General features: G+C 35.1%; 1 protein-coding gene across 3 annotated transcripts in view; it reads right to left on the bottom strand.

The window, feature by feature from the left end:
* Positions 1-17550, bottom strand: part of Skint11 (selection and upkeep of intraepithelial T cells 11) — an 81645-nt gene that overhangs the window by 38383 nt on the left and 25712 nt on the right. Inside the window, exons 2-3 of one of the 3 annotated variants that reach the window (NM_001166027.1) lie at positions 15091-15171; positions 11829-12113 (exon numbers count right to left, since the gene is read on the bottom strand). In NM_001166027.1, the coding sequence (NP_001159499.1) occupies positions 11829-12113; positions 15091-15166 (361 nt within the window). In that variant the 5' untranslated portion in view covers positions 15167-15171. Of the gene's footprint in view, positions 1-11828; positions 12114-15090; positions 15172-17550 lie in introns of those variants that run through there. The other 2 variants (XM_006503004.1, NM_177669.4) reach the window with 2 other exon arrangements.

The raw sequence follows: 17550 nt of genomic DNA, 5'->3' as shown, positions 1-17550 counted from the left end.
TGATTATGTTCATGAATTTCCGTATATTAAACCATCCCTGCATCCTTGGGACGAAACCTACTTGGTCATGATGGATGATCATTTTGATGTGTTCTTGAATTCGAGAAATTTTTTGAGAATTTTATTGAGTATTTATCCATCTATATTCATAAAGGAAATTGGTCTGAAGTTCTCTTTGTTTGTTGTGTCTTTATGGGGTTTAGGTATGAGAGTAATTGTGGCTTCAAAGAATGAATTGGGTAGAGTTCCTTCTTTTTCTATTTTGTGGAATAGTTTGAGGTGAAGTGGAATTAGGTCTTCTTTAAAGATCTGATAGATCTCTGCACTAAACCCATCTGGTCCTGGGCTTTTTTTTTTTTTTTTTTTTTTTTGGTTGGGAGAGTATTAATAATTGCTTATATTTCTTTAGGAAATATAGGACTGTTTAGATCATTAATCTGATCCGGATTTAACTTTGGTCCTTGAAATCTGCCTAGAAAAGTTTCCATTTCATCCAGGTTTTCCAGTTATGATGAGTATAGCCTTTTGCAGTAGGATCTGATGATATTTTAAATTTCCTCAGGTTCTGTTGTTATGTTTCCCTCTTCTTTTCTGATTTTGTTAGTTAGGATACTGTCCCTGTGCCCTCTAGGTAGTCTGGCTAGGGGTTTACCTATCTTGTTGATTTTCTCAAAGAACCAGCTTCTGGTTTGGTCGATTCTTTGAATAGTTCTCTTTGCTTCCACTTGGATAGTTTCAGCCCTGAGTTTGATTATTTCCTTTTTCTACTCCTCTTGGGTGAATTTGCTTCCTTTTGTTCTAGAGCTTTTAGGTGTGCTGTCAAGCTGCTAGTGTGTGCTCTCTCTAGTTTCTTTTCGGCAACCCTCAGAGCTATGAGTTTTTCTCTTAGGTCTGCTTTCATTGTGTCCCATAAGTTTGGGTATGCTGTGGCTCCATTTTCATTAATCTCTAAAAAGTCTTTAATCTCTTTTTTTATTTCTTCCTTGACAAAGTTATCATGGAGTAGAGTGTTATTCAGCTACCATGTGAATGTTAGCTTTCTATTATTTATGTTGTTATTGAAGATCAGCCTTAGTCCATGGTGTTCTGATAGAATACATGGGATAATTTCAATATTTTTGTAACTCTTGAGGCCTGTTTTGTGACCAATTATATGGGCAATTTTGGAGAAGGTATTCTGAGGTGCTGAGAAGAAGGTATATCCTTTTGTTTTAGGATAAATACTCTGTAGATATCTGTAAAATCCATTTCTTTCATAACTTCTGTCAGTTTCAATGTGTCTCTCTTCAGTTTCTTTTGCTAGGATCTGTCCATTGGTGAGACTGGGGTGTTGAAATCTGCCACTATTATTGTGTGAGGTACAATGTGTGCTTTGAACTTTACTAATATTTCCTTAATCAATGTCGCTGCCCTTGCATTTGGAACATTGGTATTTAGAATTGAGAGTTCATCTTGTAAGATTTTATCTTCGATGAGCATGAAGTGCCCCTCCTTGTCTTTTTTGATAACTTTGCATTGGAAGTCGATTTTATTCGATATTAGAATTGCTACTCCAGCTTGTTTCTTTGGGCTATTTGCTTGGAAAATTGTTTTCTAGCCTTTTACACTGAGATAGTGTCTGCCTTTGTCCCTGAGGTGGGTTTCTTGTATGCAGCAAAATGTTGGGTCCTGTTTTATGTATCCAGTCTGTTAGTCTATGTCCTGGCTGAGAATGAAGGCCTGAAGGGACCTTGTCCATGCAGCTCTGTTGCTTCTGCTGCCCATGTGCTCTCAAGGGATCCCAAGGTCCTGGGTGTGCTAGGGGGCCTGAGGCATGGAGAGTTCTCTGGGGACCTTGGACCCTCCACTGGGCTTACACTGAAAATGGCTCAGGGGTTGCCCTGACCAGAACAAATCTCAGCCTCTGGTTGAGCAGGGTTCCTTTCTCCCTTTTCTTGTTGTCACAAGACCCTCTGGGATTCTTTGGAACTGATGTTGCTTTCCACTCACCAGTGATCCTGAGGCCCTGGGTGTGCTAGTTTCATTGTCTCTGGTTTTAATTGGACATAGTACTGCTAGAAGATCCAGCAATTCCTCTCCTGGGCATATACCCAGAAGATGTTCCAACATGTTATAAGGACACATGCTCCACTATGTTCATAGCAGCCTTATTTATAATATCCAGAAGCTGGAAAGAACACAGATGTCCCTCAACAGAGGAATGGATACAGAAATTGTGGTACATTTACACAATGGACTACTACTCAACAATTAAGAACAATTAATTCATGAAATTCTTTATCAAATGGATGGATCTGGAGTGTATCATCCTGAGTAATGTAACCCAATCACCAAAGAACTCACAGGATATGCACTCACTGTTATGTGGATATTAGACCAGAAACTTAGAATATGCAAGATACAATTTGCAAAAACCATGCAACTCAAGAAGAAGGAATATCAAATTTTGAATACTTTGTCCCTCCTTAGAATGGGGAACAAAATACCCATGTAAGGAGTTACAGAGACAAAGTTTAGGGATGAGACAGAAGGATTGACCATGTCGAGACTGCCCCATTTGGTGATCTGTACCATAATCAACCACCAAACACAGACACAATTGCATATGCCAGCAAGATTTTGCTGACAGGACCTTGCTATAGCTTAGTCTGGTGAGTCTATGCCAGTTCCTGGCAAATACAGAAGTGGTGGCTCAGCGTCTTCTATTGGATGGAACATATTGCCCCTGAGGAAGGAGCTAGAGAAAGTACTCAAGGTGCTGAAGTCGTTTGTAACCCTATAAGAGGAATAGCAATATGAACTAACCAGTACCCCCTGAGCTCGTGTCTCTAGTTGCATATGTAGTAGAAGATGGCCTAATTGACCATCCTTGGGAGGAGAGGCCCTCGGTATTGCAAAGATTATATGCCCTAATACAGGGGAATATCAGGGCTGGGAAGCAGAGTGTATGGGTTGGAGAGCAGGGTGTGGGGAGGGTATAAGGGACTTTTGGGATAGCATTTGAATTGTAAATGAAGAAAATATTTAATAAAAATGTTAAAATAAATAAATAAATAAAAAGCCTGTAATTATGGAAATCACATGTTAACAAACTAAATGTGAAACAGAAAAAAATAGTGTGTCAATAAAAAAAAAAAGAGCAGCTAACTCAATTGATCTAGTCTTTTAGGCTGTTCCACTCAGGACTGCATTCATGCCTTTACTTTCTCTGTATCCAGAGTCTGGACTACAAATGCTATAGATAGCTTTCTCATGACTAACAATTTTTCTAGTTTTCTTAGGCCTGCAAAGTACATTTCTATGTCCAGAATCAGCAGGAAGCCATTATAAGAAAACTATACCCTATTACCAATAGGCGAAGAGGTGGTTGATATTGGCCATTAAGTTGGATGTTTGTCATTTTTTTAAAAGGAATTGGTTACAAATAGTTATGGTCTGAACAAGGAGGAAACAAAATAGGAATGTTAGATTCAGGGATTACTTTTTCTCTTTCCCTTCTTTTCTCTTTTCTTCTTAGGTAAGGGAATGGTGTTGAGAAGAAAGATGGAAGAATATAGAACAAAGAGGGGGTAATGGATTATTGAATCTACTCAATCCTTAAAAACCACTTTTCGCCATAATGTGATTGGTAATGCAAAATTGAGCTTAAATTTTGTTAAAATTATATATAATTATATAAGTTGAGATATTAAAAATAAGGTTATATTTTGCTTACGATGGTATGGATTTTTGTTTATTGATACAAGTTTAAGGTTTTCATTTGAATGATCTTTTGTGTATTTATATGAAATTTATGGTAAATTTTGTTACAACATAATGGTTATATGTTTCAACTCTTATATAGATGTTATGCCTATGCAGCTTATTTTAAAATGCAAGGTTTAATCATAGTGTTTAAAATAGCTTTTATTGTAAACTATTAGGGATCATTGAACAATAACATTTAAATAGTCAGATAGTCAAACTCACAGTCATATTAGATACTTGTTTATTTAATGAAAATAAAATATTTTCATGGTTATTCAGCTATTAAATTGCTAAGAATAAACAATGTTTCATAATTCTAATATACATTAGATAGGTAATTGGTCTTCAAAAAACCTCAGGTATCCACATAATATAGCATCTAGAATTGTTTCATTATTAAAAGATCTTTTGAGTATGAGACATTTCTGCTCCTGACAATACCCATTCTAATTCAAAGAAGATGATGAGCATTAAAAATCTTCCATATGGAGTTACTTCAATTGTGTCAAGCTAGCCACTGGACAAAGAAAATGCTGTAGCTTTATCTGCAGACAGACTGCTCTCCAAAAAGAGCAAATGGATGAAGGTTAATCAACTACCAAGCACTGCCAATACAGGATAAGCAAGTCCTTCATAATTTCTGCTTCAAAAAAGGTATGCCAGATATTATGAAGACTAAGGTTGAAGATAGATCCTCAGTCATTTAGAGAATATTTGGTACTGTCTAGGCAGTTAGGTGTCTCTGTCATTTCTATAATTTTTGAAAGCTATGTCCCTATGTTCCCTGCATACTCAGGTAATGTTTATTTCTTCCCTTTTTTTTTTGGATGTGGTTGAAGACTAGACAGCCATAGTATTATTGTAAGCTTAGATTGTTTAGGATTTAAGAAAATGTTCTAAGTCTAAGAAGATGTTTTTATGATGGTAATACAAATTAGGATAGAAAATTATTTAGATACAAAACTCTAAGCTCACCAAGATAGGAGAGATGATAGAATATGTTATGTAAGTTGCCAAATACAGGCTGGACTTTTAAAATGTTATTATTACTGAATATTTTCATAATTGTCTCATAATTGTATTCAATTTCTATCTGAAAGAAAATGAGCCTTTTATTGAACTAAAAAGGAGTATTGCATAGAGAATATCTTGTGTATTGTATGGATGCATCAACTGTTAACCTGTTGTTTAAAATGCCCACATCCTATTATTTAGGCAGTAAATAGAATATGGGACATCTAGGAGGCAGAAAGGATTTCTGAGATCGACCCACATTAACCAAGATTCACCAGAAAGACATGAGGAGATGGGCATATGATACTTGAGCACAGTTAACCATCCACTTGAAAGAATGTAGATTAAAATAAATTGCTTATCTTAAGTTATGATTCTATTCAGAGGAGAGCCTAGCTATATGGCTGGACTGGCTGATTTTGTGTGTCAACTTGACAAAAGCTGGAGTTATCACAGAGAAAGGAACCTCCCTTGAGGAAATACCTTCATGAGATCCAGCTGTAAGGCATTTTCCCAATTAGTGATCAAGCAGGGAGGGCCCACTGTGGGTGGTGCCATCCCTGGGCTGCTGGTCTTTAGTCCTATAAGAAAACAAGCTGAGCAAGTCAAGGGAAGCAAGCCAGTAAGTGACATCCCTCCACAGCCTCTGCATCAGCTCCTGCTTTCTGACCTGCTTGAATTCCAGTCCTGAGTTCCTTTGGTGATGAACAGCAGTGTGGAAGTATAAGCTGAATGAACCCTTTCCTCCTTAACTTGCTTCTTGGTCATGATGTTTTGTGCAGAACAGAAACCTTGAGTAAGACAATGGTTAATGTATTTGTAAATATATTTTGTGTCTGCTTCTTATTTTTGGGAACATAAAGCTGGAAGGAAAAACCAGGACATAACTTCTACATTTCAGAGATAAGTGGGGCCCTTAGCTACAGATTTTATTCCTTTCAACAGTGCTTTTGCATGAATAATTGTGTTTTACAATCATGTTTCTTTACTTACAGGCTATATTAAACACTGTATAAATGTATTCTTAAAATGTATAAATGAAACAACTCTACATGCTTTCTCAGAGGCCATGTTAAACCAGAGACTTCATGTTAAGAAACTGCTCTATGCCCTATGTCCCAACAGCTCTAACATAGACCCTACCACTTGGGTTCCTTATTTAAAACACAATTTTAGCAGAGATCTCTGCTTTCCTGGAGGCCACACTTCCCATTTTCTGACAACATAAGTACCCCAAAACCTCGAGTTCATGCAGGCCAAAAAAACAAAAACAAACAAACAAAAACCAACCAAACAAAAACCAAACCAAACCAAACCAAACAAAACCAACAAAACTAGCATAGATAGTTTACTGGTCTAGAAGACGCACTTATCACCAGAACTCCATGTTTCTTAGGCTAGAAGACTGAAAGGAAACAGAAGGTAAAAACAAAACAAAACAAAACAAAAAACAAAAAACAAAAAAACATAGAAAACTATCCATCTAACAAAGATGAACTCAGACATTAACACCTAAACTTATAATAATTCCAAAACCAAGCATAATAAAAGCTAGCATGATAAGACAATAAACAACAGCCTTGAAAATCAATATGACACTATCAGAGGTGAGCTATCCCAATGTAGCATGCAATGGATATTCTAACACAGCTAATGTACAAGAAAATAACCTTATATCCAATCTAATAAAGATGACATAAAGAGGAAAATGGATCCCTTTAAATCCCTTAAAGAAATAAAGGAAAGTATAACCAAACAGATGAGGGAAATGAATAAGTCTAATCAGGGCTTGAAAGTGAAAGCAATAAAGAAAACACAAACTGGGGCAATCCTGGAAAATAGAAAACCTAGATAAATGAACAGGAACTACAGAAACAAATATCACCAACAGAATATAAGAGATGGAAGAAGAATCTTAGGCATAGAAGATACAGTAGAAGATCACTCTAAGATATTTATTAAAATGACTTAATAAATATCTAAGTGATACATTCGTCAATGAAAATGTTAAATCTAAAGAGTTTCTGACACAAAACATCCATGAAATATGTGACTCTATGAAAAGATGAAACATAGAATAATAGGAATAGAAGAAGGAGAAGATTCTTAGCTCAAAGGCCCAGAAATTATCTTCTACAAAATCTTAGAATAAAATTTTTCTAACTTAAAGAACATGATGACTACAAACATACAAGAGGTTTACAGAACCTGAAATAGATAGAACCAGAAAAGAAAATCCCCCACTACATAGTAATCAAAACAGTAAATATACAAATAAAAAAGAATATTAAAAGCTTCAAGGGAAAAGAGTCAAGTAACATCTAAAATTAAACCCATCAGAATTACATCTGACTTATCAACAGAGTCACTCAAACTAAATCACCCTGGAAAAATAATTCACAGACTCTAAGAGATCACATATGGATGCCTGAACTACTATGCCTAGCAAAATTTGCCATTAACATAGATAGAAGAAACTGGACATTTCATGACAAAACCAAATTTAATGAGCATCCATCCATAAATCCAATCCTACAGAAGATACTGGAAAGACAACTCCAATCCACAGATGTTAAATATATTCAAGAAAACAGAGGAAGTAAGTAACTTCACACCAGCAAAACCTAAAATAGGGAAACATACACTCACAGATGCATAAATACTACCACTACCAACAACAAAATATCAAGAAGTAGCAATCATTGGTAATTAACATCTCCCGGCTTCAATGGACTCATTCAAAAAGATAAGGCTAGCAAAAAGAATGAAAAAACACCATCCATCATTCTTCTGGATACAAAAAACCACACCAACATCAAACATAGATATTATTTCAGTTTTGAGGGTTAGGAAAAGATTTTCCAAGCAAGTGCACCAAGGAATCAAGCTGGTGTAGCTATTCTAATATCTAATAAAATAAACTTCAAAACCAAATTTATCAAAAGAGATGGAGAAGAACATTTTATAGTCATCAAAGAAAAACTACTTCAAGATGACATTTGAATCGGCATCTCTGCCCCAAATGCAAGGATACATGCATTTGTAAAACAAATATTTCTAAAGCTTATATCACACAGAGATACTCAGACATTGAGAGTAGATTTCAGTACCCCAGTCTCATGAATGGGAAGGTCATATAGACAAAAACTAAACACCAAATTAATGTTGGAAAATATTTGTATATCCAAGCTCATAGCTAATAAGAGAAGAAACATGGCATTATGTTTCATAGTGTGGATTCAAGATGTGAGAAGTTTGTGGAAGTGTTCATTCTCAATGGGATGCTAACTATGTCCAAAGTGTGAATAGCCACAATTAGGACAAAAGTAACACTCCAAGCTCAACATAAACTGGGAAGATATAAAATATTATTTTATTGAAAGCTATAGAATAAAAAAAACAAACATAGCAAAGAGGGAAGGAAGGTAGAAAATAAACTGAGGGCTGAAATCAATAAAATAGGAAAAATGAACAATAAAAAGAGTCAATAAAACAAAGAGGTGGTTCTCTAAAAAAATCAACAAGACAGACAAAACCTTAGGCAAACTAAGTGTTAGATGAAGAATATTCAAATTAACAAAGTCAGGAATGAAAAAGAGGCCATGATAACAGACACCAAAGATAAAAAGAATCATTAGTTCATACTATAATAACAGCTCCTCCACCAAATTGGGAAACCTAAAAGAAATTGATAATTCTCTCAATAGATACCCCTTACCAAAGTTAAATCAAGATCAGACAGTATTACAAAAACAAACAAACCTAACTTCTTAGGAAATGGACGCATTCATTAAAAGTCACCCAACCAAAAACAGCATGTTTAGCACAGAATTCTACCAGACTTTCAAAGAAGAGGTAATACCAATGTTCTTCAAATTATTCCACAAAATAAAAACTGAAGGAACATTGCCTAATTCAGATTATAAGGATACAATATCCAAATGATAAATGAGCTGAGAAAGAAATTAGAGAAACACCCTGCACAATAGCTTTAAATAATGTAAAATATATTGGTATAACTCTTACCAAACATTTGAAAGACCCTTTTAGCAAAATAAGAACATCAAGGTCAGAAAGAAATTGAAGTAGATATCAGAAAATGTAAAAGTCTCTCCTACTTGTGAATCAATAGGTAGGATTAACATAGCAAAAATGGCTATAATACCTAAAACAATCTACATATTTAATTCAGTTTCTTTCAAAATTCCAACACATTTCTTTACAGATCTTGAAACAACAATACTAAGTTCATATGGAGAAACAAAAACCCAGGATAGCTAAAACAATTCTGTAAAACCAACCCAAACCAAACCCTCTAGAGGTGTTGAAATCCCTGATATCAGATGTTAAGTTGTACCACAGAGCTATAGTAATAAAAACCACATGGATTTGGCATAAAAACAGGCAGGTTGATCAATGGAATCAAACAAAAGACCTAGAAATAAACTGTCACACATATATACCTATGTTCACTTGATTTTGTAAAAGAATCCAAAAAGGAAACAATGGAAAAAAGAAAGCATCTCCAACAAATAGTCCTGTACTAAATGGATGTCTGTTTGTAGAAGAATGCAAATATATTCATCTTCCTCCACCTGACAAAATTTAAGTCTAAGTGGATCAAAGACCTCAACATCAAACCAGTTGCACTAAACCTGATAGAAGAGAAAATGGAGAATATCCTTGAATGCATTGGCACAGGAGACAACTTACTAAGCAGACACTAATCAACAAATAATAAATGGGACCTCATGAAATTGAAATGCTTCTGTAAGACACTGTTAAGAGGAGAAAACATCATCAGTGGAAAGAGAGGCCCATTGGTTGTGCAAACTTTATATGCCTCAGTACAGGGGAACGCCAGGGTCAAGAAGTGGGAGTGGGAGGGTGGGGGAGTGGATGGGGGAGCGTGTGGGCGACTTTTGGGATAGCATTGGAAATGTAAATGAAATAAACACCCAATTAAAAAAGAGGAGAAAACATCAGCCTACAGAATGGGAAAAGATCTTCAACAGGAGCTGATATCCAAAATATATAAAGAACTCAAATAACTACATATCAACAAACCAAACAACCCAATTAAATGGGGTGCAGATCTAAATAGAGAATTCTCAAAAGAGGAGTCCTTAATGACCAAGAAGCACTTAAAGAAATGTTCAATATCCTTAGCCATCCAACACAGTCACAAAACCATCAAAATACAATTTTTGCTGTCTACAAGATGTGCAGAAGTAAAGATAGAGCAGAAATTGAGAGCATAGCCAGCCAAATGACCGGTCCAGTTTGAAACCAATGCCATGAGTGGTAGCCCACCCCTGATACCATTAATATTATTCTGTTATCCTTGCAGACAGCAGTTTAGTCCAAGCAGCATCAGAGGGGCTTCATCCAGCAACTGTTGGAAACAGATCCAGTGACCCACATCCAAACATTAGGCAGAGCTTGAAAGACAGGGAGGAATGACTGTAGGAGCCAGAGTGGTCAAGGACACCATAAAAAAATCTAAAGAACCAACTAACCTGGGCCCAAAGGGACCTGCTGAGACTGAACCACCTACCAGGGAGCATTTATGAGATTGACATGGGACCTCTGAATGAATATATGTGACAGTTGTGCTGCTTGATCTCTGTGTGGGACTCCTAATGATGGGAGTAGGGGCTATCTTTGATTCTGCTGCCCGCCCTTGGGACCCTTTGCCCTTACTGGTCTGCCTCCTCTGGCTCTAATAAAAGAAGATGAGCCTAGTCTTACTTCAACTTGATGTGACAAGGCAGGTTGATACCCATGGGAGGCCTTCCCTTTTCTGAAGAGTAAGGGAGGATAAGTGGATGGAGGCTTTCTAGAGGGGGAAGGACTGGGAAGAGAGAAGGGGGATGAAACTGTGGTTGGGATGTAAAGTAAATTAATTAACTAATTAAAAATGTTAATAGGAATGTCTTATTTTGGCTTATGATTTTAGACAGCTAATCCTAAAGTTGCCTTGTTACTTTGCTTCTGGGCCACTGATGAGTTAAACAGAGTGGAGAGTAAAGCAGTATGTACCAAATTACTAGGTCAGAGCTTGAATATATTGCTCTGAGACACAGAGAACATCAAAATGGGTTTTTGCTTCAACACTAGCCAGCCATGCAAGAGGAGTGACTATCACATCAAATCTCCCTTTCCCTAACACACATTGAATTTAAGGCTTATGAGAACTCCAGCATATCCTATGATAAGGATCACCAATCTATCACAGTCTACCAGGTTTTCTTATGGTTGAGAGTTTGTTTTTATGTTTCATTCTATTATCTGGCATAGGTCTGGAGGCTGTTTCCTGCTTCTCTCTGTGTGGTCATCCTACTTCTATACATTTAAGCTGTTCTTTCATGCTTTGTGGTGTTTCCTCTATCTTTGTATTTAGAATGTGACCTTTCCCTTGGTACCTTGACTCCTCTTATCCACAAAGACACATACAGAAAAATTCTAATCTTTATTTTACCCCCAGAAGTTATACATGCTGTTTTTCAGTTGAGACAAAACAATAATTTTAAAGGAAAAATATTAAGATCCAAAATCTAGAAATAGTTTACATGTAAATCATATAACTTTTGAATCCTTAACTTACAACACAGATTGAGAGCTTTTTGTCCAATTATTTCAATATCTTCTTTAAAATATATTTTCTATGTATGTGTATATGTGTGGAAGTGAGTGTCTGTGAGTGTATATAAACATATACATGCAGGGGCATATAAAGACCAGAAAGGGGCACTGGATTTGCTAAGTCTGGAATTACAGATGATTGTGAGCCATCTAGTATTGATACTAGGAACCAAACTGGTCATCAAAGAGAACTAGTGTTCTTAACTTCTGAGCCTTCTCTCCATCCTCAACGTCTTTCTTTAAAATATTCTCCATAGCATCCAGTATTTTTCTGATTTTTAGCAACTCAAATAGTGCAGCTCTGTAGCAATTTGTAGCATGTAATGTAATTTCACATTTATTATTTCACTCAAGTGTCTCCTTAATTTGACTCCTTGACTAAAATGATTGACCTTTGATAGAACCAAGTCATAAAAGCTTACCTGATAGGATAATACTTCTCCTTTTCTCCTGATTAGTAGTTTTATTGTAAATGGAGCAAGTAATAGGGCCTTCTGTTCTGTTTTTCAAAAGAATGGTGCTCTTCAAACACAATAACCCAGCTCTATCCTGAGAGTCAAATGTGCTTGAGGGTGGAATTATATTCCCCTTGCTGTCTCTCCATGTCATCTCAGCAGGTGGGAACAAACTTTCTGCAGTACACTCTACCAGTACCCCTTCTTCTGTATCTGGAATCTGGGTGTTTATCTGTATATCCAAGCTCATTACTAGGAGGAGAAAGATGGCATTATGATTCAGTATGGAATCAAGAGCTAAGAAGCTTATGAAAGTGTTTATTCCCAAAGGTGTGCTACTTGTGTCTCATTGGGAGTATGGATAGTCACAATTAAAAAAAAAAACAACACTCCAAGTCAAACACAGGCTGTGGAAACATCAAAATATAATCAGAGAAAAATGATAAATTAGAGTACATATAATTTAGTAAATTCTATACATCAGAATATGAGCAAAAAGAGAAAGCTACAAACTAGGAGATATCTACACTATATCTGAGAAAAAAACTGTGTTCAAAATAGATGAAAGGCCTTAGGAAAAATATATTTTCTAAAATGCGAAAACACTAGAAGATGTGTTTAATTGAAAGAGCTATCATAAGGATATCAATAAGAATATTCAAGGAGGTTCAAGATCAAGACACATCAGGGAAATCCAAAGCATAACCTCACTGAGACATACTTGAAAAAAACCCAGAAAATTTTAGTAAATGTTTACATATTTTAAAAACATTAATGGCAGTAATAGTCGTAATAGCCTCCAAACTCAAAGTAATAAAAATAATGCACACAAATACTAATACTGAAAAAATGCAGAGTAAACAAACTCCTATCATATAATAAATGAATAATGGTGAGAAATATTGGCCATTACAGAGGCTGTTATGAATAGAATAATATAGTAATATTTGTTGTTATCCTATGGCAACAGAATTTAGAAGTTTGGTCAATTCAGCAATATGAGCATGATATTGACTGGGAAAGATTAAAACAATATTTTGAGTTGCTAAAAATATTCAATATCTAGAGCTAAAATATGAATTCATGAATGTTTCTATAAGCAAAAATTCACTAATATGTATACTTTATGTACTTTACTGTGTGTTACACATATCTCAATTCAAAAAGAAAAACAATTCCAAGACAGAAGCAAATTTTCATCTCTGCACTATTTTGGCATTTACATCACCACATCTTGAATACAGTCACTAAAACAATTTCTTTTGAAGGTTAGACTAATATGTAATTAGCAAATATATTTTTAAAAAACAGATTAATTTCTTAACACATATATTTAGCATTCATATTCTTCATTGTTGCCAAACTCTAAGTAATGTATTAGTGAAGAATTATGTAAAAACTGCAACATCTTCCCTACTGGAGACAAAACCAAAAGGTGGATAAACTGTAAAATCACTTCCCCAAATTAATTAAAACTCCAACAAAATAAGCAGCTGGAAGATCAAAACAGGGAAACAACTAGGTGCAGAGAGATGCTCAATGTGTCTGCTTCTGTAAAATTTACTTATTGTGGGAAGGAACTAATTATTTTCTTTCCTTTAAATAATTTAAGATAATAATTGAATAATCAGAATTCTCAGCCCAAGGGGGTGAAGATGAAAGTGGATCAACCCCATCTCATTTTTGGGTTAATAAAATTACAGAGAAAAGGAACTAGTGAGCAGTTTTTATTTACATCTTCAGATGGAAATGAAGTCATTACTCCCTTGTCAAAGAAATACCTTTTTCTGGCAAATAGAGGGCATCCTAGAAACTATGGCTAGATGCAATGTAGAGATCAAAGGACTTTGGGAAATCCAACCCAATAGGTAGAACATGTTATAACTTCTGCATATGTGTTTTGGGGAACACAGTGGAAGAAAGGGTAGAAACATTGTAAGAGTCTGAACACAGGAGGTCTGCACTAAGACATTCTGACCTAGAAATGTCTGAATAACCAAGTCTGAAACAATGGAAACATTAACAGACATATTAGCATAGAAGGAGAAAATTTTTGCAGGATCTTACATGAGACAAAGGACTACAAGTAACTAATGATTGCTGGCAGAAGGATCCACTTATTGGTTGTCCAATGCAGAATGGTCAGCCCTGACACCATACACATACACACAACACAAGCTCAATAGATTATATTTATATGTGTGTACATACATATATATGATTGTATGATGTCTGATTGCATGATTGTATTACAATAATAATTTAAGAAAAAGAAACTATCAACTTGAAATTGGGAGTAGGACATAAGAGGAATTGGAGGTAGGATGCATGGGAGGGGCAGAAGCAGACAAAGTGATATAATTCAATTGCAATTAAGAATATATTATATATATTAAGCTTATAATTGTGTTATTTCCTCCTTTTCTTTCCTCCCTTAACAGCTCCCCTTGCTCTCTCTCAAATTCAAAGCCTATTTTTAAAAAAAAATTATTGTTGCAAATATATTCTTTTTGTTGTTTTATTTTAGCTGGTTTGTTTTTGAAACAGGAACTCATTATATAGTCCTAATTGACCTGAAACTCCTGATATACGCTTTTAATTCACAAAAACTCACTTGTCTTTGCCCCCCAAGTGTTAGGATTAGAGGTTGCTTCTTCACTTGTTTGACAATTTTCTTTGCTGTACATGAATGTTTAACTTCCTGAAGTCCCATTTGCATCTTGTTGGCCTTATTTCCTGTGCTACAGGGTGATTAATTCTACAAAATTCAGTTTGGCTTCTACACAGAATTAAAAATATTCAAGAATGACACAGATATTGCAAACACGATCTCACAGCAGCTGCAGCAACATGCACTGGGCCTTCTTAAGACTGAGACTGCCTTTATCAATCAGGGAATTGCACATGGAATGCTATCACTTCCTGCAGAACTATTGGTGAATTTTAAGGCAGAGATAATCATCGCTTCTGTTTTGTTAGTCCATCGTGCCACAGCAGATAATCCAAAAACCTGTGGCTACACAAACAGTCCTGGTTAAAAAGCAATGGGTTCTAAAACAAAGCTAGAAGCATAAATGTGGGAAAGGGACATTCTGGGAGGTGAGGAAATGATAAAGGTGAAAGAGGAATAAGAGTATTGGAGATAAGTAGTTATAATGCCTTGTAAGCATGTATGAAACTGTCCAAGGACAAATTTCATCAAAAAAAAAAAGTGGGAGTATGCCTCTACCTTGGGTGAGTACTGTGATCTTTAGGAGAATGCAGACCATGAAGAATCCAGGTAAACAGGAAGCTGAAGGTTCCATCACACCTGAAAAATTAAATTGAAAATGTGGCAACAAAATTGGGTTAGTAAGAACTATGACAACACTGAAAAAAGCATGATGAGGCCATTCTTAAATTTTACCTTTTGAGAAAATTCCCCTTGCAAGGAAAAGTTCTAATGACTGGTGCTACTCCTCTGAGGTGACAGTTTCTAGGGTCCTGGGGTTTTTTTGCACTTGGCTCTGTGCCTTCAGGAGATTAACTTCACTGAAGGAAGTATTATTCATCCATAAAGAAGAATTGAAATCCTGTTATTTTCAGAAAAACTGGACCACATTATATTTTGTAAAACAAGTTAGACAAAGAAGAACTAATTTCATTGTGCATTTGTGGAACCAAAAAATATATAACCTAGTCAATTACTTCAGAACAAAGTCAGTCTAAATAACTTCTTCACAGAATCAGAGACAAAAGTCAACACTTTACACCATACATATATAAAACCAGTATAAATCTATAATATGAATATAAATATGAATGTTTAAGACTATAGACATGTTAGATTGTTTTATGATATGTTTAATGAAATTTGAACATGAACAAATGTATTAAATAATGAAAAAATACCAAAATCAAATGTTCAGCACAATTCAATTAATGTATTCATTTTATTTTTCTTTATTCAGGTGTTATTAACATATCAGTAATGGTATTGATATTCAATGCAATTTTTGATACATTATAACATTGTGAAATGATTTCTATAGCCCAATTATTAAAATATGTATCAGATACATGTTAAGATATGTATCATCATACTTTGTGTGGGTGATAAGAACATTTAAAATCTACTATCTTAGAAATTGTCAAGTACTCTATACACTATTATTAAATATAGTCACCATGCTATGCAAAACTTACTCATCCTGTCGATCTGAAACTTTGCTCCTATACTTTGTCCAGTATTGACCAGCCCATACTTAGCAAACACTCAGCCCATACTTAGCAAACACTATTCTACATTCTTCCTATATGAGTTAAAGTTTTATATATTATGTGTATAAAGAAGATCATGTCAGCATGCTCATAAGTGTCATCACAAATGATGAGATTCTCTTATTTGAAAGGCTGGACTTTACTTCAGTATTATATACTGTATAAATTATATATATTATATTTTATATATTTTATATTATACATGTATATAGCACATCATATTTTATATAAGCTATATAATATTATATATACATATATGTAAATTTGTATAATATAATATATATGTATATATAATTATATATATGGTGCTGTGAGTGTTATATTTCCTCATTTATCAGGCATCAGTAGATGTATGAATTGTTTTTATTTCATCAACATATTGATTTCACTTCCTCTGGATCATATAATTTCTTAAGTTTCAAGCACACACATGCATGCATTTAGAACCAGTGAAGTTAAAAATTAAAACATTAAAGAAAAGAAAAATAAAAATCTTTACAGAATAAAATTACCCTCAATTCAAGAACAAAGAAGAGCATATTGTGCAGAGCATATAGTCAAGCAAGTGAGCAATGACCACAATGGACCACTTAGGAATAGCTTTAATGTTTTCCACATTCCTCACCAAAGAAAGTAGAGGGCAGGCAAATGAAGGAGAAAACCAATGTAGAAAAAACATCATCTGAATGCATCGGTGATCTGAGCATCAATCAGCTGTGTCCCTATTATTATGACAATCATTATCAGATATGCTATGGACTTAACACCATCAGTAGAACTTTCCATGAGAACTCTGGGGAATGAATATACCTGATAGCTTATTTTTCACTCTGACATGCACATCTTGTATTAAGAGAAACCTGAATGTGACATATGTAGGATTCTTTGTTCAAATACTTGGGTCCCACCAATAATGTTCAAGCAAGCATGAGTTGTAGGTTGGCTTGCATCTCCCTGAAAATAAAAATTCAAGCAGCATTGCTATTTAGTATATGATATATTCCATTTAAAGTAGTTAAGATGAAGAAATCCCCCCAAGGCGTCATAATGATATGACAAAGGAAAATGGTGTGGACTATGTAGTGAGTCTTTGATAGTGGAAACTAAAGATCCTCAAGTCCAAGTGGACCAGGGACCTCAACATAAAACTGGGTACACTGAATCTAATAGAAGAGTAAGTGGGAAAGAGCCTTGAACTAATTGGCAGGGGGAAATTTTCCTAAGCAGAACTCCAATGGCTCATGCTTTATGATCAAGGATAGATAAATGAGGTCTCATGACACTGGAAAGCTTCTGTAACGCAAAGGATTTAGTCATAAGACAAATTGGCAACCTACAGATTGGGGAAATTTTTTTCATTAACCCCATGTCTGATAGAGGGTTAGTATCCAAAATATATAAGAACTCAAGAAGCTAACCACCCAAATAT

Source organism: Mus musculus, chromosome 4, assembly GCF_000001635.26.
Source record: "Mus musculus strain C57BL/6J chromosome 4, GRCm38.p6 C57BL/6J".
Taxonomy (NCBI): domain Eukaryota; kingdom Metazoa; phylum Chordata; class Mammalia; order Rodentia; family Muridae; genus Mus; species Mus musculus.
Note: the sequence above shows the minus strand (reverse complement) of the source record. Positions and strands in the feature narration are given on the sequence as shown.